This window comes from Pelecanus crispus, chromosome 1, assembly GCF_030463565.1.
Source record: "Pelecanus crispus isolate bPelCri1 chromosome 1, bPelCri1.pri, whole genome shotgun sequence".
Classification (NCBI taxonomy): domain Eukaryota; kingdom Metazoa; phylum Chordata; class Aves; order Pelecaniformes; family Pelecanidae; genus Pelecanus; species Pelecanus crispus.
Genome location: NC_134643.1, coordinates 161,339,565 through 161,362,776, shown reverse-complemented (window position 1 = coordinate 161,362,776; position 23,212 = coordinate 161,339,565). Strand labels below are relative to the sequence as shown.

Genomic DNA, 23,212 nt, shown 5'->3' with positions numbered 1-23,212 from the left:
TTTAGTAATTCTATCTATGCTGGAGGTCAATGTTCCTTTTTCTTTAAAATATCTTATTTTATGAGCCAATTTTCTTTTAGGCAGTTTAAAATTAAGTAAATTATGAAGATCACATTTTAAAAAAAAAAAATCCAAGGAGGAGTTTCCAGACTAACGGTAAATGATTAAAACACCGGTGCCTATATTTCCCTCATACTTTGAATTATGTCAGCAAAATTACATTGTCCCATTATATCTTTGTCCCATTATATCATCCCATTATATTCTTGGAAATAATTTGCTAGTACCAGAAATTGCCACAGAGTGAGTTCGCACCTCACCGGTACTATGAGAATTCTGGCCTGGGCCAGCCACCACCTGCAAGCTTTCTCAGCAGCTATTTTGTGCCAGACAATGCAAGTCCATCCTATCCCCTTGGCCAGAGATTAGGATGGATGGTTCACTTTGACCTCAGAATGCTCACAAGGTCTCTGTCTTTCAACACAGAGGTCTATTTTTGGTTCCTATTTCTATCTTTTTTTCCCTCTAGAATATATTCCTCCCTCTCTCTGTCTCATTGCTTATGATTGCTAGTCTTGCAAACTCTTTGGGCTTTTCTCCGATATCTTTTGCATCCAGATCTCTCCAATCTGGATTCCATCTCTCTCTCCCCCCTCCCACCCTCCCCCGCCCCCCCACCCTCCTTATATCTCTCTTGACATTTTTCTGTTCTTTTCTGCTCTTTTTTTCTTTTCTGGATACTGCGCTTCACATTTGGTCCTGGTGTTCATTCCTTATTTGTCTGGGTTTAGTTTTCCAGTCTCCTACCTCAGAGTTTACTTTCTCCACTGTTGCTGTCCCTGTTGCCTATATTTCTCTGTTCACACAGAGCGACACTTTGATACTGTTTCTTTTGGTGCTATGTTTGTTTCTAGAATTTTGAAAGACTAGAATGATAAGTCCAGTAAGTACAGAGATCCCATGAGATAAAATTGGGGTAGGGTTTCCTCCATTGAGTATTTCTTACATGCAGCTTATATTTCCTGATCACTTCCTTTCCTGTAGGGCAGCCCTTTTTGTGGCCTCACAAGTGCAAAGAGCTGTGACATTTGTACAGTTTTTGGAAAAAGACTGACCATTTTCCTGCCCTTTCCCAGAGAGGTGGATGACAGTTTTTCTCCCTAAAGTCCAACTCCTGACAACCGCTTACATAAATGCTTAATGTCACTTGCATGAATACTGGGCTACTCACATACTTTATATTAAGGCCATACATAAGCTATGCTAAATGACAGGTTTATTCAGTATGTACCGCGGTGCACGGTCACTAGTTTGCCAGAGACAAAGGAGGACTCAAAATGTGTGAAGACAAGCTAACAAATAAAGCAGAGAAAGTAAGGCTTTAAAAATAACATTTCAGTCCTGTAAAAGATCAGTACCCTGTAAATGTGTTTGTCGTTATAATATTTTTGCAGACGTACACTGCAAAAAGACACATTTTACAATAGTTTTAAGGCTTTTTTCTACATTTCATTAATGCACTGTGAAAATGTGTGTCATTGTGTAAAATATCATTAGATTATAGTTCTCTGTCTTTTGTAGGTAGCTATTTTGAAAGTACTGCCAGAAACACACAGCACTCCCACAAATTGCCTTTTTTAAACTAAAGAACAGCTTTACAGATTCCCTTGACACCTATTAAGTATGAGCTAATACTGCCTCCATGCCACCTACACACCATCTCAGCATCCATTCCATAGTTTTGAATGTCTGTTCTTCTACATCCTACACCTTTTCTGAAAAAAAAAAAAAAAGAAAAAAGGAAAAAAAAAGAAAAACAAAAAAAAAGAAAAAGGAGATAAAAAAGAAGAAAAAGGATAAAAAAAAAAAAAGAAGAAGAAGAAAGAGAGAAAGAACAGCTCCCTCCCATCCTTTCTGCTTCTCCTAGGAAAAAAAAAGAAGTAGCAGTAATTGAAGCTTCGGTAGTCATCAATGACAATTTTACTTAATCTTTAAAAAAATGTGTCATTTTGAAAAATAACATTTAAAACCCTAATGCTTTTCTAATTAAAATAACTATGACTGTAATTCACAGATGGTTTACTTTTACATGAGTCTGAATGACATTAAAATTTCAGACTCAGAAGAGAGCACTTTGTAGTCCAGAAAGTATTGAAAAGTGAGTGCTTTAGTGGAAGAACATTTTAACCTTCTTTTCCCCTAGGCAAGCAGGAAATGTTTTGTGATTAGAGAAAAGACCAAAATGAAGACAGGTGGCAGCCTCAAAAACTGTTTTGATATCTGGCATATGAAATTCCAACATTTTTCAGCATTATTGCTTTCACTGAATACCAGAACTGTACAGAGGGCAGTGAGACTAGCTTGTTCCCAGTCAGCTGTAGAGGGTATCAGATTTAGTTCAAAGACTGAGCCGCACAGATCTCCAGCCATACTAACATAATCAAATGTGTTATAACAGTTTCTTCTATACATGCTTCTGTCTAGAGCTCTGCTCTCAATAGACCTGGCATATGATGTAAAATCTATAAATAGCTTTTATCTGAATATAAAAATGAATTTGCATTGACATTTTGTATTTCTTCATTCACTTAAGAATTGTAGCAGGTGTCTACTAATGAAGTTCATAGCATAAGTAATACCACAATAACTCCATTTATATTGTTCCTAGGGTGTAGGATGGGAGAAAAGAGTGCTAATGCTTTGCACGTCCCCTAGCTAGCTTTGTGACTCTACAATGCCAGACACTTGTAGCTAAACTGCCTGTAAGCTTGAGCAATTGTCTTGACTGTGATTTTGTGACTGCACACTGCAAAATAAATTGCAACTCAATGTTTAGTTAAGTTACACATTTGAAATATAGCCTTGATGTGCCCACTGTGTGAATTATGAGACTAATTGAGAATGGGGTTGTTAATTTTGCCATGGGCATTGCTGGTAATCAGGGCTTTTTTAAGGTTTCAAAATGTAACTTTTCATCCTCTTTTCTACTGTCAAAATACCATAATATTGCCCTAGTAGAGAGGAACGTTTTAGAGACTTCCAGTGAGGAAGTAAGGGGAGAAACAAGCATTTTGAGGAATGGAGGGAAAGAGGCAGAAATTACGAAAAAGTGGATTATTTGGCTGATAGGCCTGAGATGGGAGCCATGGGAGGGAAGGCTCCAATGTGATGTAGAGGGGTTTTGGTAAAGGAAAAGTGGAGTGGAAAGAGAAAATGTAATCAGAGTAGAAGAATATGATTTTATTAAGTATTTGTATCCAGGCTTTGGTTGTCTGAGAGCTACTTAGATACAAAGGGTAATTATAATAGCTACATGATAATTTAATTACATTTAACCATATGAATAATAATGCAGTTATTCTTATAGAAGAATTCTGGATTTAAGGTGATATGAGCAAGAAGATGGAGGGTTTAGTAGCCAAAGGTAATAATAAGGAAAGTTCAATATGTGTTTTGACAAGATGGATGGAAAAAATAATTGTTTGATGAGCAATTATTACAGAATTCACAAGGTTTAGTGACAGAGTAGATGTGGTGAGAGGATTCAAGGCGGAGTTCTGGTATCCTGGAAGAAAGTTGAAGGCATGATAATAGAATACTTGATGGAAAGAGAAGAGAAAATTGACATGGTTTGCTGAGATAACATGAAAAGTTTGCTTGTTCATGATACAAGATTAGATGTCTAAAGAGAAGCAAATTTAAGCTGAAGAAGAAAGTGGTTGACCTCCTTTTCTCAGAACTTTTTGATGAAATAAGGAAGAAAAGAAGCAGGGACAAAAGGAAAGATTCCTAAGGAAATTTAGCAAGCCCCAGGAAAGAAGCAGATTCCAGAATAGATGATGGATGAAGAAGGAAGTCAGAGTGCTAAGATAACCAGGCAAAGAAAGAATTTTGAAAGCACAGGAAGAAAAGTGAAAACTTTTGTTGGAAGTCACTGGTCAAGAAAATGAGGATGAGAGTATGTCCCTAAGAGTAGAGTATGAGAGCACAATGAAATCTCAGTGAGATTGCCTCAGATGAATATGAAGTTAAAAACTGGAAGGCATCACTCAAGTTTATCTACTAAGCAAATACAGACAACATTTTGCTAGGGTAGCTACCATTGTAGAAACAGGATCTAGGAAAAGGCAATATTGTTCTGGAATAATAACTTCAATTTGTAAGCAGAAGGATTTTTCCAGAATAGATGGTCTGAATAGAGGAGCTGCTCTGGAATAGCTAAGTTATACTAGTATTTCTGCAGCTGAACAGTTTTCTAAAATAGCTGTTCCAGGCATTTTCCACCAGGTAAAGAAAGCCTTTTCCCTATTTATGAGTTTCTACAATAGCAAGACAAGTAAAATGGGGTTATGGTCACCTTGCCTTCACACACTTTGCAATAACACAAGAAGTATCTCTTGGGAAAAGAGATACTAGGAGAAAAAAAATTTAGAAAGCATTCTAATTTTCCCATTTGAGTGTATCTGATTTTAACTGAAAGACTAACAGTTGCACCATCATTGCCTGTCAGCTCAAACTTCAGAATTAGGGACTTTTTAAAACATTTGATTCAAAATAGTTTCTCTCTAGAGTAGAGAGAAGGGAAGCCAAGGGAAAAAAATGTGCCCCAGTCATTTCTGAATTTTGCTAATGGAGTTTAGACATGTTATATATGTCCTGGCTTTCTGTAGTTCATCATTAGCAGTGATGTATATCTGCCAATAGTGTTTGGATTAAAAACAATTAGTTTAAAAGGTGTGACAGTCTCCCTGCTGATACCCATCTCCCAGATCTGTACTAAAAATCCAACAGTGGAGCGGGATGGTGCAAGGAGAAAAGAATGAGCTTGTGAGCTGCAGACAAGCAAGAATTGTAAGGAATTTCTGCAATTTCAGCCAGACTTGTATTAATTAATCGGTATGCCTATCAGCCATACACAATGGCTGACTAGATATAGTTTCTAGACAGAAACTATAATCTTCACAGGATAGCGCAGTACCAGGTACTGGTCCTTTTATTTCTAATGAGTGAAGGAAAGTTTCTTCTACACAATTCCTGAGAAGAAAATAGCATAAGAAAACCCGTTATTTATCCAATTTTTTTTAGTTAGTTACTGTTTGTAGAGTAGCTTGCTTTTGTGTGGTGTTTTTTTTAAAGGCTATTATAAAGGAATGCTTTTGAAGATTACACAGAAAAGAATATGTAAGGATTGTTTCAGCATGTTCAGAAGGTATCAAAAGGAAGGTGTTTTTCTTTTGGTCTAACTAGCTAAATTTTTCTGTAAAGGGAGAAGAGCATCTAGTGATTTTTATTAAGACCCTCAAGAACTAGATGAGTTAAATCAAGCAACTAGTCAGCACCAGAATAAGCTCAATCAATACTTAGGAGATTATTTTTCACAAATTAGTCCCTCTGTCTCTGACTTCTTAGGCTTGATTCTAAAAGGAGACCTGTAGAACAGCTTCGGTGGGCAAGGCTGGGAACTAGGATTCATAATTTTACTGGACATTAGGAATCATTCTCACTAATGGCAGTGAGTTTCTCCTACCCTCAAACTTGGACTAAATTCTTCCTGTTCCACAGATGGCAGCTGTCTGTTACCATTTTCTGCTCTGTGTGGGTTTATGGCTTGCCACCTTTCTTCTTGCCTACATCCCCCTACTTTATAAAAGCTAAACCTTATTTGCTATTACTTTTGCTAACGCACTAGCATAATTACACTCAGAATGCTTTTTTTCCCAACCTGTATTTAACTTGAAGTTTGTAGTGTTTGTTCTGGATGTTTTTGGAACTGAAGGGGGATGGTGTGTCTGACAGTTTGCTTGTCCTTTCCAAATACATCTTTTATTCAACCCAGTGATACTACCTCTCCATACAAGTACTGGCATTGTAGCATTCCTAAATTGCAGATCTCATCTCAACCCTTAGCTGGATTGTATATGTACTATCATTATTTGACTGTCATCATTTTGGCCTTTTTTGTTGATGGTGAAGGTTTCCCTGCTGTTTGTATTCTAGATAGGAGTCCGAAAAGTGTTTCTTAAGTACTGGCAAGCTGACCATCTCAACGATTTGTGCCTTCAGCTTCAGAAGAAAATTATAACCTGCCAAAAAGGTAACAATGACAGAACAAGTATTCCTGAGCTGTCGCTTTGTACACTGAACAGAATATTGCAAAACAAAAAAATTTTCTCGTCCTTGAATAGTTGCTGTATTTTATACATTTCCCTACAGACATATTTCCAGCTAACTACTCATACAGATTTTTTGAGATGATACTAACATTGGTGGTGCTTGCACGTTCTGTCAAACATAATTTTATGGCAAATTGTTGACTGTAATTAAAACTTAGAGATCTTGGATATTTCCTTTTTAAAGTATGTTCAGTGATTTTTCAAGGTATTAATATCACCTTTAACTTCTTGTTGCAAATCAAATAACATTACAATGATACAAAATTGCAATATCTTCAAATATATCGACAGTGAATACAAAGCTAATTATGCAATATTTAGTTGTCTTTATTTTACCCTTTTCTTACAGCTTTCATATTTGGCAGTGCTCGGTTTTTTGTGTGTAGGCATTTTTTTCCCCCCTTTTATGCCTGCATTTTTACTAAGGTCACACTGACATTTTTTGGCACATTTTTAAAAGCAGACATTATCCACTGCCTCCTGATTTCCTGTTACTTCTTTTCCATTTCCTATCAAAATCTCAAATAACTGCTGAAAATGTGAATATTGCTTTGTTTGAAGAAGCTTCCTTCACACAATGCATTATTTATCTAATTGGGTGATGTCTGCAATAATTCCCATTATCACATTTTTAAAGGAAATTAAAAAGACAAAGACTTATCTTGGGGTTTTTTTTAGTCAGATACATAATAGCGCAGAGTTAAGAATATATAAATCCCTTTCATTTTAACTATCTGTTCTTCACTGTGGGCATAGAGTGAAAAAGAGGAAACCAAGAGAAAACTTGAAGCAAGTGGAACCAAAATCCTAGCAGTTCAAGAATGAATGTGGAGTGACAGTTAACACAGGCCATGGTTCAGCTGGATGTATAACTTGTGGCTGATATTTTATACAAATCACCCTGTTGTATTCACACATTTAGAAAAGCAATAGTGATTTATCCTCTTTCGCTTCTCACGCTGACTTATCAAAGAAAGGAAATATTTACCTTTCAGAGGCCAATTTGCAAACAGAATGTTTTAATATAATCCTACACCAAAATGTAAAACATCCTTAGATATGTCCACATTTTGCAGAGGTAAGAGAACAGATATCCACCAAACCCTGCCTGAAGAATGAAGATAAAAGGCCTCCTTGGCTCCTTACAAAAATATTTATTTTGGTTTTGCTTCTAGCCCTCCTTAATTAGGCTAACTTGAAAAGTCATTTTTACCAAACCTGTGTTCAAAGCTTTTTTCAAAGCTATGGCTCATCTGCATGTTTTTTATGGTCTGGGAAACCTGAGACAATCAGGAACATGCATGAGTAAGGAGTAGTTAGGAATCCATTTCACGACATTAGCTCATGAAATAAGCTGCCCTTTGCAAACTGATACAATTGTAAACTTGCAGAATTAGCATGCCAAAAAGCTGTGGCAGGTTGGAAATAGGATAGGTTACCTGTGCATTGTTCTTATGTAATCCTAAAATTGGGGTCCACAGGCTTTTACACTGGGATGGTGATGCTTACTGAGCAATAGTATCAATCCTGCTGCATATACACATTTTTCTCCCCTCATCCTTTGCATCCAGAGGACTTTGGAAGATAAATCTCTCTTGATAGCATATTGGCTAATAGAAAAACTAGACAATAATTTCTGTATCAGGCTTAAAATGTACTATCCTATACCCATACAAGAACTTAAAAGGAAAACAGGTCTTGTCTGAAATTCTTATCAACTGTTTTTACCTCAGTCTTACTAGCAATCCCTTCAGCTTTCCTATAAATTTTGGGAAAAACAAACCAAACCAAACCAGATAAGACTTCTTCTGTTATCCTGAAAGTTAACTTATTCAGGCAAAGAAAGGGATCAAACTAAAGTGAAAGCATGTGTAGAAACACTTTTTATTTAAAAACGGATCTGTGAGTTCAGGGCTTCATCATATTTTTTTCACAGGTATGAGAACTACATATGGGAAGTTTTGACCTTACTGAATCACTGAGAAAATTGTTTGTACCTGTAGGAAAGTCCATCATGCTAAAGTCCTTCCATCAGAGCTCACATAGATTAGGAATTAACTTTAATACATTGCATACACAATAGTTAATACATTTCTCACACAAACCAGATCCATGGCCTACTTGAATTTTGATTATTTTGATCTTTATCCTTAGATGAACTGTAAAGAAACAGATATTTTTCTGCCTTGAGGGTGCTAACCTCAATTATTTTAATTTGCATAAGTGAGAATTGTTTTAGATCTACATAAATGAGGAGCAAGTTCAGAAGACAATCTTAACACCTGTACAGTAGTAAATGAAACTGAGCAGTAAAGGTCTAAAAGATGACAATTTCATTTCACAGCAGTTTTTGAGGTTATGAAATTGGGTTTTTTTCTGTGTTGAACTGAAGACAAAGTCTCTCAAATGTTCTCATAGAGAAGGAAATGCAGTGAAACTTCCATTTTCTAATGAAAACCTGAGCTACTCAGTTCATGAAAATGTGTGCAAAAGACAAGAGGGGTGTCTGTCTGCCAACCAATCCTTCCTGACAAAACTTTGTTGAATGCTTCTTCAAAACATCTGAATTTTAATGAAAGTGTGTAGTCCAGAGTAGCGGTACTGTCTCTAAATGCTACAGCTAGCTGTATGGATATCATTTTACTGGAACATCCTAGCAGGCTACTCTGCGTCGTTCATGCCTGCTAACAATCCTACCAGAGGATTCACCTCTGTATTTCCCTTTCCTAACCAACCTTAGTGGTTTTACCGACCCTTTATTTTGTCAAGGTAAAAGTACACACATACACACACACTTGTAAAAATGTTATTTTAAAATACAGGCTTTTTTCCAAAGTCATCCAGGATTTGATGCTTAACCATTTGTCAAATACCCTATCTGCTCCACAGCAGATAAGTTTAAAGAAAATACTGGAAGTGAGGGAACAATTTTTGATTATTAAGCTCTTTTGAATTTTTCATACTTGTGAGCAGTGAACTCTGATAATGTTCTATGCATGTATTCATCACCTTTGCAACAGCAACATTATGAATTCAGGCTCAGTAACGTGTATATCCAGTGTGAATACTCTCATAAAATTGTCAACAAATAACTGTACTATTAATTTCCTTTTCAACTAAATTGGGTAAGTGCATTAATGTTTCAGTGTTTAAAGAAGTCAGATTTTATAGAATGTAACTAAAGGGATTGAAAAGTTTAGAATTTTTAGACCTTCCAGCCTTAATATTAACATTTTCAGTATTTTCCCACAAACTCGAACCAACACCTTATACAGGCTATTACCTGCTGACTTCACTTATGAAAAACTTTCAGTGACCAGAGTGAGAGTAACCATAATAAGCAATAATGAAGTTTGACCTATTTTTGATACATGTAAGTTGATGTCCCTAAAATCAACAATATTTCAGGCAACAGGCAAATAATTCTAAAACAGTTTCTTCCTTGTAAGGTACACAGCAGTTATTCTAGATCTGGAAAGAATCAGGATCTGGTGGAACATTAAAAAAAAAAAAAAAAACCCAAACAAACAAACCCAAACCCACAAATAAAGCACCTTTAGTTAGTGTATCTCTTCCCTCTAAGCCAAAATATACACTCAGAGGATACTAATACCAGCCTGTTGCAGGTGGAGTGATTAATTCAGTGCAGAATCCATCATAGCCATGGACGTCCCTGTGCCTTCTCTTTCTGATCAGCTGGGTACTTCTGAAAATTCAGGGGACTAAATGGTATTTAGGTTGATTAGAATTTGTTGTAATGAATGTACATACTTAGGAAAGTAGTACAGAAAGCTATTATAGGAGATACACCAAAATCTTCTCCCAACATAATGCTGACAAAGAGCATGAAAAATAGACCTAATAGATACATAAAGCTGATGCAATGCGATGAAAATTTTAAACTGAAAAATGAAGACATGATGTGACAGATACATTTGAGAAATTTGCATTAAATTAATGTAATTGTTTTTGCTGAAAGAAAATGAGCAACAAAAGGTCTTTAAGTCTCATAAGTCTCTCAGTTTTGATTTTCTTTTAGGTATACCAAAGTATTTAAAGAATTTGTTTAAGTTGTCCAAAAGCAAACAATCATTTAATTCCTACTGTATTCACAACAATCATTTATTCATAGTTTTATTTTGAAACAAATGATCTTTTGACCTTTGCAGTGTAAATGCATGCTTTCACAATCTGTAGTATACACCCAAGTTTCCAGTGGCAATGTAATAAAAAATAACATTCAGTGAAAGTAAACATTTTGAGTTGTGATAGCTCAAATTTATAAATGAATTTACTGTCAATACTTTGTTTTAAGCACTGGCAGTAGAAAACAGAGAGAGTTCTATTTTAGTCTGTTATTTATATGCCATCACATTTCTTTCACTCTTTGTATAAGACATTGACTGAACTTGATTTGCTCATGTTTACAGCAGAACACACAGTAATATTAACTTATTCACCAATTAATTAGCTTTCTTTCATTGGTCCATATTTTCTCCTTCTGTTATGGTAGTTGTAAGAGGATTTCTAGCTCGCCAGCGCTTGCTACAGAAGATGAGCATCAAACAGCAAGAGGTCACCTCAATCAAAAGCTTCTTGCAGAATGCCGAGGATATGGGATTGAAAACATATGATGCCTTGGTCATTCAAAATGCTTCTGACATTGCTCGGGAAAATGACCGGCTCCGCAATGAGATGAACGCTGCTTACCACCAGGAAAAGTTAGAGGCTAGAAACAGACCAGAAGAAGGCCACAAAAGGTAAGATGAGAAAATATCTACTGTGAAGAATTAAAGCGTTTCTTCAGTTTTAGTGGTTTCCTTCCCTGCTTAGAAAGTCAGAGAAATAACTGAGGAATTGCAAGAGGATTCTCAAGTATATACTCAGCCCAAATCAATGTTAGGCCCTATTTTTTTCTGCATATCAGGTAATTAAGTCTAGAAACTTAAGGACACCCTAATATCCTACTCAGGGGGCACTGAGCTTTATAGGAACTTATTCAAGTCTCTGACGCATTTATTTTTTACAGAAATATTTTTTAATTTTATGATAAATAGATTATAGTTGAACCCTCATCAAACCAATGAAACAAAAGAAAAATTTCTCTAACTTAAAATTCCAACATTGGGAAATTGCCAAGGTAATGAAAAACAGCTAGGAAGGCACTAAAATACAATAATGTCCGGACTGAGAAATCATGATCATGCATTGAACTGGGTAGATTGATTGCGAGGAGGATTCATAGAATCATAGAATGGTTTGGGTTGGAAAGGACCTTAGAGATCATCTAGTTTCAACCCCCCTGCTGTGGGCAGGGACACCTTCCACTAGACAAGGTTGCTCAAAGATGCATCCAACCTGGCCTCGAACACTTCCAGGGATGAGGCATTCACAGCTTCACTGGGCAACCTGTTCCAGTGTCTTACCACCCTCATAGTGAAGAATTTCTCCCTTATACCTAATCTAAACCTACCTTCTTTCAGTTTAAAGCCATTATCCCTTGTCCTATCACTATATGCCCTTGTAAAAAGTCCCTCTCCAGCTTTCTTGTAGGCCTCCTTCAGGTACTGGAAGGCTGCTATAAGGTCTCCTTGGAGTCTTCTCTTCTCCAGGCTGAACAACGCCAACTCTCTCAGCCTGTCTTCATAGGAGAGGTGCTCCAGCCCTCTGATCATCTTCATGGCCCTCCGATCATCTTCATGGCCCTCCTCTGGACTCACTTCAACAGGTCCATGTCCTTCTTGTGCTGAAGGCTCCAGAGCTGAATGCAGTACTCCAGGTGGGGTCTCATGAGAGCAGAGGGGCAGTATCACCTCCCTTGATCTGCTGGTCACGCTTCTCTTGATGCAGCCCAGGATACGGTTGGCTTTCTGGACTGCAAGCACACATTGCTGGGTCATGTTGAGCTTCTCATCAATCAACACCCCCAAATCCTTCTCCTCATCGCTGCTCTCAATCCATTCTCTGCTGCCTGTATCCATGTTTGGGATTGCCCCGACCCATGTACAGGACCTTGCACTTGGCCTTGTTGAGGCCTTGTTGAACCTTCATGAGGTTTGCATGGGACCACGTCTCAAGCCTGTCAAGGTCCTTCTGGATGGCATCTCTTCCCTCCAGTGGGTCAACCACACCACACAGCTTGGTGTTGTCAGCAAACCTGCTGAGGGTACACTCAATCCCACTGTCCATGTCGCTGACAAAGACGTTAAACAGCACTAGTCCCAATACCGACCCCTGAGGAACGCCACTCGTCACTGGTCTCCACTTGGACATCGAGATGTTGACTGCAACTCTGAGTGTAACCATCCAGCCACCTCCTTATCCGCTGAGTGGTCCATCCATCAAATCCACATCTCTCCAAGAGACAAGGATGTCTTGCAGGACAGTGTCAAATGCTTTGCACAAGTCCAGTCAGTTGCTCTTCTGTTATCCACCAATGCTGTAACCCTGTCACAGAAGGCCACCAAATTTGTCAGGCATGATTTGCCCTTAGAGAAGCCATGTTGGCTGTCACCAATCACCTCCTTATTTTCCATGTGCCTTAGCACAGTTTCCAGGAGGATCTGCTCCATGATCTTGCCAGGCACAGAGGTGAGACTGACTGGCCTGTGGTTTCCTGGGTCTTCCTTCTTTCCCTTTTTAAAAATGGGGGTTATGTTTCCCCTTTTCCAGTCAGTGGGAACTCACCGGACTGCCATGACTTCTCAAATATGATGTATAGTGGCTTAGCAACTTCATCCACCAGTTCCCTCAGGACCTGTAGATGCATCTCATCAGGTCCCATGGACTTGTGCACCTTCAGGTTTCATAGATTGTCTCACACCTGATCTTGTCCTACAGTGGGTGGTTCTTCATTCTCCCAGTCCCTGCCTTTGCTTTCGCCTTCTGCAACTTGGGTGGTGTGGCTTGAGCACTTGCTGGTGAAGACTGAGGCAAAAAAATGTCTTGAGTACCTCAGCCTTCTCCACATCCCAGGTAACCAGGTCTCCCATTTCCTTCTGGAGAGAGCCCACATTTTCCCTAGTCTTCCTTTTATCACTGATGTACCTATAGAAGCTTTTCTTGTTGGCCTTGATGTCCCTAGCCAGATTTAATTCCCTCAGGGCTTTAGCTTTCCTAACCTGATGTGTGGCTGCTCAGACAATTTCTCTGTATTCCTCCCAGGCTACCTATCCTTGCTTCCACCCTCTATGGGCTTCCTTTTCGTGTTTGACTTTGTCCAGGAACTCCTTGTTCATCCATGCAGGTCTTCTGGTGTGTTTGCCTGACTTCCTCTTTGTTGGGATGCATTGCTCCTGAGCTTGGAGGAGCTGATCCTTGAATATTAACTGGCTTTCTTGGGTCCCTCTTCCTTCCAGGGTTTTATCCCATGGTAATCTACCAAGCAGATCCCTGAAGAGGCCAAAATCTGCTGTCCTGAAGTCCAGGGTAGTGAGCTTGCTGTGTGCCCTCCTTGGTGCCCTAAGAATCTTGAACTCCACCACTTCATGGTCACTGCAGCCAAGGCTGCCCTTGAGCTTCACATTCCCCACCATCCCCTCCTCGTTGGTGAGAACAAGGTCCAGCATAGCACCTCTCCTTGTTGGCTCCTCTATCACCAGAGAAGAAAGTTATCATCAATGCATTCCAGGAACCTCCTGGATTGCTTATGTCCTGCTGTGTTGTCCCTCCAACAGATATCAGGGTGGTTGAAATCCCCCATGAGGACCAGGGCTTGTGAATGTGAGGCTGCTCCTATCTGTCTATAGAGGGCCTCATCTGCTGTCTTCCTGGTCAGGTGGCCTGCAGCAGACCCCCACTATAATGTCACCCATCCCTGCCCTCCCTTTAATCCTGACCCATAAGCTCTTGGTTGGCTCCTCATCCATCCTCAGGCAGAGCTCCACGCACTCCAGCTGGTCATTGGCATAGAGGGCAACGCCCGCTCCTCATCTCACTTGCCTGCCCTTCCTAAAGAGCCTGTATCCTTCCATTCCAACACTCCAGTTATAAAAGCCATCCCACCACGTCTCCATGATGTCGATAAGATCACAGCCCTGCAGGCATGCATACATGTCTAATTCCTCCTGTTTATTCCCGATGTTACATGTGTTTGCATAGAGGCATTTAAACTGGGCCCCCGATTCTTTCCTCTTATTTAAAAATAGGTAAATATTTTTTCTTTAACTCCCATCAGAGTTTTCAGGAGTACCTCGTTTACAAATCCAGCAAATGCTGGAGAGCCTTTCTCTAGGAACTGAGTCCCTGATCTCTTTTCTCTCAGACAGCGGAATGGGCAGAGGTAGCATTTGCAGTTAATAGGTAGGTGTCTGTGGCAGGAATGTGCCTATAACTTGCTGGACATAGAAATGTTTATTTTTCCATAGGAACTTAATTTTCATCCAGAACAACTCCCTTTGCTTTCATTGCTTTTGTCAGTGACTTTTATTAAAGTGAAAATGGCAGTGCATCTGCTTAATTAGCTTCAAATATCCCAGTGATTACATATTGGAGGAAATGCCTTTGTAGGAAAGACTGTAATTAAACATTACAGTGAAAACAAATTATCCACTGAGCACCATGCTTTCATCTTTAGCTACTTCATTTACTACATGGGCAGCTGGCTATATCCTGTGCATGAATTCCAGCTCTGCTGGTGATTTGCCATGCAGAAATACAATTTAAAAAAACAAATGCTCCGGGATTTGTTTGTAAAATGACTCTATAGACATCTTCTATCTAATACATTACCACTGAAAGTTAAAAGGTTTTCAACATTTTGATTTTTGGAGGAATAAAATGTTAGAAGAATTTTTGTTAAAAATCAATTTGTTGGAAGCAGCTAACAAAAATAATTTCTCAATACATACTGAAATAACAAAAAAAAGGAAAAATTGGAATAAGTAAAACTCCAAAATTGTGATTGAAATAACTAAACATAATGTCATGATTAATATTATTAAAATGACAACTAATAATTAAGCTTAAACAGGAAGATATATAGATATCTGGGTGGAATTGTTCAAGCAGCCAAGGTAGCTGGTTAAAAAGGTCATCTAATATTTTAAAGACTTGCATTATCTAAATAGAATTTATAGTTGTCTTTTTAGAAAATAATGATAAAGGCTCAGCATTTGCTGCCTCAGTAACTTTCTATTAAAATGGATTTCCCAGAAATTATCATTCAGATTGAAAACCCAGCTTTTGATTGTGTGTAACAATCAAAGTGTGAACAATTCATTCAGTGAATGTCTGATCAACAATATGAAACTGCTTAAGGAAGGCTGCATTTGTGTGAAAAAGGGCCAGTGTCCTGATTTGTCATGAAACAGGAAATGGAAGAAAGCTAGCAGCTTGATCTGGATTTGTTTGTCAGAAGATTACTACACACATCCCCTCGACACAGCAGGGGAGTTGTGAGATTGTTTACCAAAAAGCTGTTGTTATGTTTGCATGAACAGGTTCATTGTTTTCACTTGAATAATGCATCTGGGCCTCTTTTCTGTGTTTTCAGAGCTGAAGACAAGGGTGGGAAGGTCTCTGAGGACAGCTTTGCCTGCTGTCGAACGCCTAAGCACTTTCATTCCAGCTCCGTCCCTGTCCCCATGGCAGTGGATGGCTTGGTACATTCTGCGGCTGGGTCATCCATCAGATCCCCCTCCCTGCACTCTGTGTTCAGCATGGACGATAGCAATAGCCTGCCATCACCAAGGAAACAGCCTCCTCCCAAACCAAAGAGGGACCCCAACACACGACTGAGTGCTTCGTACGAGGCTGTTAGTGCTTGCTTGTCGGCAGCTTCTAAGGAAACCGCTAATGAAGGTTAGGCATAAAGGGAGAAACAGTCGCAAATGTTACTCTAGGTTATTGATTTATTCTTTTCACTTTGATCCTTTTAAACACAGTCAAGCACCTTTGAAAAGTCCTGCTTCCCTGAAATATTTCAGTGGCAGTAAATAAAATTAGTCAATTTGTCATTTGTTTCCAAATCAGCAAATAGTACTCGTGTTCTAATTGCCTAGTTTGTCAACACCCAAAACCTATTTGCAGAACTCCCTCTGGAGACAAATGATCTCTGTCAACTTGAGCTATTCTACCACACTGACCATTTTATTTCACCTTTTAAACTGTACGCTAGAATGCCTTACATCACTAAAACAGAATGCTGGAATCTTGAATTTCATCAAGTTAAACATTAAACTTTCTTCTACTTTTTCTCTATGTTCACATGAATAACTTATGCATTCAGTGGTTTCTCTTCATGCCACAACTTGCTTACAGTGAATTTTTTGTTTAGAAGGAAAATGCTATGAAAGTCCCAAAGTGTCTCAATGCATTATAGTGCACATAGAATGGGTTTGAGTTCAGTTGTTCTATTCTCCTTTACCCTTGAAATGAATGAGTAGAAGATGAAGGGGAGGAATGCATTCTGCTTTTGCTTGATAAGCCTGACTTGTCATGCTTGGTGTAAAGGATCCTCTAGGCTTATCAGGGAAGATCCTTCAGGGTGGGTTTAAAGCTATGTATAACTATTCTCTAATCCTGCATACAATGGATGGAAACCTTTGCAGCTCCCTCTTGCAAAATAATTACTGTTCTCATGTCCAGTTCATTAGCTGTAAGTCCATTTTTCTTAACCTCTTCCTTGCCCATTCAAGCTCTGTGTAAGGAGAGATGAACTGTGTCCAAAATACTTTTAAACTAGTATGGCTTAAGGAGCTCTGTAGTGGTTTCAGCTTTCTGTGCCCAGCTCTGCAAGAGATGATTGATTTAACCAAAAAGCTCTAGCAGAGGTTTCTGAAAGAATCACAATTTATATATATATGTGTGTGGTCTTAACACTAATGCTTGTATACACTCACAAAACAACTTTGGAATTCTTCTCATATGTATGAAACAATAGGGCCAGTTTCCCTGCTGCATACTCATTTTCCAAGAATTGTGTTGGTTTCCTGAGTCTTTGTCCAAAACCAGCTCTGATTTATACCATCTAATTTTGATCTTAAAAGACCAATCACCTAGGTATCTGGTCTCCACTCTGTACATGCCTGGAGGCTGTGAAAAGACATCTAGCTTTGTTAACTGTATACTCAGTTCGGGAATTGCCCTTAGGCTATGGGATTCCCTAACTTTATAAATTATTTCCACACCTGCAGTACAAAAGAAGAAGAGATACGCATAATATCTGCCTATAATTAGAGTTTTATAGATAGTACATAAAAGGGGGATACTTCAGTTACTGGCATGGTGCCAGTAGCATGTGGCATGTCAAAGTAGCACCATACTGAAAGTCCTAGTTAGAAGCATGCCCCTCTCCCTTGGGGCAAAAGGAATAACAAGCACATATTTCCATGTGTTACAGACCTTGCAGTGAACATTTGGATTCAAAAGATATCTACTCAGGTGTTCTCATCTTTTAATGGAAATAGAGATTACCAAAGCAGATTATATGCCCAAGTAGCAAAAGCTTGTGATTTGGAAGCTGAAAGTTCTGCATTTCATTCCTTGAAATATTTATACTTTTGACTGAATCCCTGTGTTTGTGACTGCTGCTCATTGTAAAACTGTATGGGCAACATTTGAAGGCTTAAAGTACTAGACCTGTGAAAGAAAAAAACTGTCTTTGATCTGTTAGTAACACAGACCTTTTTCACTTTCCTAGTATTGACCCGTCCAAGGCCACACAGTGATGACTATAGTACCATGAAAAAAATACCTCCCAGAAAACCAAAACGAAGTCCCAATACGAAACTTAGTGGCTCTTATGAAGAGATACCTGGTCAAAAGCCTGGGGATGTAAAACAGGCAAGCACAGTAGCTAAACCAGGTGGCTATGACACTGTGACAGTACAGAGAGCAGCTTCTGCTGATGGGCCACAACATGGCATGTTGAGTCTCTATATGTCACAAGAAGAGGAGGAAAATGAGCCTGTCTATATTGAAATGGTAGGGAATGCAATGAAAAGCAGTTCTGCTGAAGCAGAAAGCCCAGAACAGGGAGAGTCTGTATATGAAGAAATGAAGTATTTTCTACCAGAAGAAGGAAGCAACGGTAATGGAATAATTCCAGTAGTGACTGGGTCTCCTCCTCTGTTGTTTGAAAGCAAAAAAAATGTTAACGTTGAAGATGGAACATTGGATGGAAACAGTCAATCAGCTTTGATCTATAAAGACTCATGTGACATTCCAGCCCCCTTCCCTAACTTGCTCCCCCACAGGCCACCGCTTCTTGTATTTCCTCCAACACCTGTCACATGTTCACCTGCTTCTGATGAATCACCTCTAACACCACTAGAAGTCAAAAAGCTTCCTGTCTTGGAAACCAACCTGAAATACCCTGTGCAGTCAGAAGGCTCAAGTCCGTTATCACCACAGTACTCCAAAAGCCAGAAAGGGGAGAATGAAAGACCAGCATCTCCAGGCTTGATTGTGTTCAATGTTTCCAGCAAAGTGACTCCTCCTTCCACACCACCTCCTCCTCTCCCACCACCCCCTCCTCCTGTACCACCTCCTATTTCCTACCGGGCTTCCACACATTTTGCATTTCCGCCAGAGACTTGTGCTAGTTTTCTGATTAATACAGGGAAAACAGGTACAAACTCAGATCTGTCAAAAGTACCTCAGAGACCAAATCCTGCTCAGCTTGGATGCTCATCTTCTCCATTCTCCAAACTGCCTTACTCCCCAAAGGTGGCAAGAGCAGATCACAGGAAACTGAACTCAAATTCATCATCTTCATTTCCATACAGCCCTACAAACTCAAGGTCATTGACCAGTCCCCTTGATGAGTTAACTAGCTTGTTCAACTCAGGACGGAGTGTGCTACGAAAATCTGCAGCAGGACGTAAGATCAGGGAGCCAGAAGGTAAGACAGATCTCTGTGCTTCTGTGTACTGTATTTCTTCTGCACCAAAACTTTATTACATTGGAAGCTGACAGAGTAGGTAAAAATACAAAACAAAACCATTGGTTTTTTCGTTTTGGTTTTTTGTTTGGTTTGTTTTTTTTTTTTTTTTTTAAGAAAGAACTGTTGCACTTATAAGAAACACATATAGAAAATAGATTGCATATAAAAATTATAGGTCTTCAGGTTTTCTCTGAGATGTCAACTTTTCTTTTACTAAAATATTTGTATGACATAAATTTAAATGGATTATTTTTAACATTCCAGCAGTCTCAGTAAAATAAACACAGATGTTATATCATATGAAAATGAATTGATGGTATCAATCTCTAGAAATACTTTAAATGAAATATATGGCTTGGTGTCTGGTAGATAGCCTGTACTTTAATTTGAAGACATTCTTTTAAGGTTTCATTATTTCATTTCCACGAAATTATGAATTTGGTGACACAGCCATTATTATTCTTCTAAATAAAGCTGAGACAGAGAGTCATGCAGCAAACTATATTTCTTCTCCTTTTCTATCCTTTTATTCTTACCTTTCCTGTGATTTACATACACTTATGTACATACCCAGAGATTACTTAGTATCCTGGCTTTCTGGCATCTGGAGAACATCTTTTGTATCTAGTGCAAAAGCCAACTGTAAAAAGAAGCAAAGCTTGCCATTTTGCTAAAGGTTCTTGAGACCACAATCCTCAGATGTTGTCACTTAGTTATTTGCCTTGTCCAGGTAATAAAGGGTTTAATGTTGTTACTGGAACAAATCTATGGATCTTATGAATACTGAAAATTCATCCTGATGTTAACAGATTTGATTAGCTGCTCTGTAAGGGTGAGATGCTTCTGACCTAACTTTGCCCGTCTAAAAGTTCAATATGTAGGCATCAAATCCTTAGGCTATGAAGAGACAGTAATTTTGAGAGTTTAATTCCTCCCACATATCTTTCTCCATTGGGTATGAGGAAAGCCTAGATGATTAAACTGGCAGAGTTGTAACTTCTAAGAGATTAAAGTTGAAATAAATCCTGGTTCTGCATATCAATTACAGCATTGACTCCTGTCTTCACATTAATTTTCTTATTTTTTAAAAAAGGCTCCTACTGAAAATAGTCAGTGCACTGCATACAGAAACTTTTCTCCCTAGTAGTATCTCCCAAACACAAAATTTTGTGAATTTAAAATTCAGAGTGATGAAACCTCTAGACTGTTTTCTCTGCTTCTTCACTTCTGTCTGTCCAAACAGCTTGTCTTAAGAGTTGTGTGCAGCGTATTCAAAATGGGCAATATGAAGTCCTATTTTTGAAATATAATACAAAACAGTAGAGAACGGGATAGATTATCTTATTCATTGTCCATTTTCTTAAATATATACTGCTCCATTGATTTCAGTATCATATCCTGATTTATGCAGTTATAATAGAACAGAAACAGGTGTTTGTGCTTATTCTGGATATGTGTATGTCTGTCTGTGTGCCACCCTATCTCTCTGGCTCTGTGAACCATGGCAGCCTTCAGCCAAAACCCCTTTCAACCAAATACAACAAGGAGATAAAGGTCTCAAAACTAATTGAGTTTCTACAGGTTTCATGAAAGTTAGTGGCTAGGTGGAGACAAGAGACTTATACTGGCAGAAAGGCTCCTACCAGCTACCAGAGAAACTGTGGTGGACAGAACCCTTGTGAGTCCTCTAGACCTTGAAAAAGCTTTAGCTGGACCTTGCATGTTCCTAGATGCTGAATTCAATCAGCCATGAGCTATGAACTGAGATTTCATGAGCTCTCAACTTCAAGAGAATGCCTTGTTATTCTGATCAATCTAATTGTTATTCTAATCAATCTTAATTGATTAAATTTGTAAAGATGTTGCGGTAGTTTTGTTTTTTTTTTTAAGCTGGGGGGTCTTGTTTTATTATATAGATAATACATTTTTATCTGCTGGGAAGTAACTATTACATTCAGGTCTTTGGATGCATCTTCTCAAGGCTCTCTCAATGTACCTGGTGAGGAAGTGTGGTAAGCCTACTCCAACCAAGTCACAAAACTGACCGTTACCTTAAAAATAATAAATGTTTCTTTAGGATGAAGGATTTTTGCAAACTCAGTTTTCAACTAAATGTGACCAAGACAGAGTTCAGCTTGGGTCTCCTGTGGGTTGAAGCTAGTGCATTAACAGAAGCTACCATATAAAAACTCTAAATTTACCTTTCACATGGAAAATGTTGTACTTCTAAATATTTCATCAAGGCACTAAGTATGAAAGATCAAAGTTCAAGAAAGATATACGATAAAAAACCTGAATCAATATTTTATGAGCTAGGAAGCTACTGTATAATACTAAGTGCGGTTACATATGAATAGTTCAATGATGAGCAGATGTATTGAAAGTAACAAAGAAATACAGGTGAATGTATGTGTGTGTGTTTACAATTTGCCTTTTTTCACGTACTTAATGTGTTCAGTTCATTTCTAGGGTAACAGCTGGAAAAAAAAATCTTTTATTTAAACTCTGATGTAAAGTAATAAGATGGCAATCAGCAGTGTGGACTCTGTTATGTAAAACTAGAAGTTGTCCATGTCTTAGCTTCTGATTTTTTATCACCTATTATCTGATGCATATTAAGTTCCTGGAAGACTCCTCCACTTCTTCTTTTTGTTATTTGTAGTATTTTATTTATAGGAGATGATATGGTAAAAAAATTATATTAATTTTAAGAGAAATTTGTTAAAACTGAAGACGTGGCCTAGAGCAGCACTCTGTAATGTGCAATTTCCTTTATTTCAGTAAGTTATAACCTACCAACAACCTTAACTAAAACCAGAAAGTAAAATTGTGGACCATTTTGAAGCCAAGGAGAGTTAGTTACGGGAATCAATAAGTTTCTGTATAGGATCATCAGCCTTTGAGATAAAAGCCTCCTTGCCAATAAAAGTGCAATACAGACAGATCCCCCAACATGCCTCCCTCTTGCCTGGAGGAGTAATTTCAAGGCCTGAGAATACTGATGTCCTTTTGGTACCTGACCTCTCCATGGGAAATGATCATCCGGAATCACAATAGAATGCATTCGTGGTTTTCTGAGGGACTGTGGACTTATTGTGAACCAAACTGAGAGCACTCTTCTTTCACACAGGCAACAACAAAAAATAATCAAATGGCAGCAACTTTCATTACCTGGTCACCTAGCCTGACCTTTTTTCTTATACAACAGTAACATCTGCTGGTTTAAGCAATGATCAGGATTTCAGAGTATGCAATTTCTTGCAAAATACTTTACATGCAATAGGAGAAGTTTTCTGCTCTGCAGAGCTTATAGTTTAAATAAGCAAAACTGTAACAGGTGAGAACTGAGATAAAGTGATTTCTCCAAGGTTGAAAAGAGTTGTCATTGAAGCTACAGCTGTATTGTTAGACAGGGATTTCCTTTTACTCCATATAAAATGAGACTTGAGCGCAGATAAGTGATAACACACACACACACATTTCTTCTATTCTCCCTGATTTCTAGGAGTAGAAACTTGAGTTTTCAAGACAGATAGAAACTGAATGGTTGTGTGCAGAGGCCCTACTCAGATATTTCTAGGCAGGACCCTAGATTTGAAACTAGACTTCACGAAACCCAATTCAATGTCTTAATCTCAAAACCACAGTCTATAGCAGAATGTACAAATATTTTTAACTATTCAACGTGTAAGACATTCCTTATATAAGGAAGAGGCAATTACATGTTTAAGCATGTCATATTAAATATTTGTGGAACAAGGACAGAATTTTCTTTTTCTCAACATGGATGAATAATACTCAGATTTCTAGTTCACAGTGTTATTTCTCTTGATTGGTACAGTTGATATTGAATTCTTCCATACAAAGGGGAATGGTTTCAGCTTCAGAACAAAAGACAGAATAATTCCCAGCCCATCATGCATGCTCAGATTGGCAGAGAGAGTATTCATGTGGATTCTAAAGGGAAAGGAGCAAAGGAAATATGATTTTCTCTTAACCTGGATGAATTTCCTTACCATCAGGCTACTGAGATAAAGACTTTATGCATTCTCTTCTTCCTGCTTGTTAAGAAAAGATTGACGTGGATGCTTGACTTCTGTGTCTGAGAAAAAGAAAATGTGTAAGCTTGCAACCCCAGATTTAGGTGCCTAAG

The 23,212-nt window shown here is 38.4% G+C and overlaps 1 protein-coding gene across 1 annotated transcript in view; it reads left to right on the top strand.

Moving 5' to 3' along the window:
• MYO16 (myosin XVI) overlaps positions 1–23,212 on the top strand; it is a 315,002-nt gene that overhangs the window by 254,484 nt on the left and 37,306 nt on the right. Inside the window, exons 28-31 of the mRNA XM_075719324.1 lie at positions 5,998–6,094; positions 10,687–10,933; positions 15,667–15,974; positions 17,815–19,017. Coding sequence (XP_075575439.1) covers positions 5,998–6,094; positions 10,687–10,933; positions 15,667–15,974; positions 17,815–19,017 — 1,855 coding nt within the window. The remainder of the gene's footprint in view (positions 1–5,997; positions 6,095–10,686; positions 10,934–15,666; positions 15,975–17,814; positions 19,018–23,212) is intronic.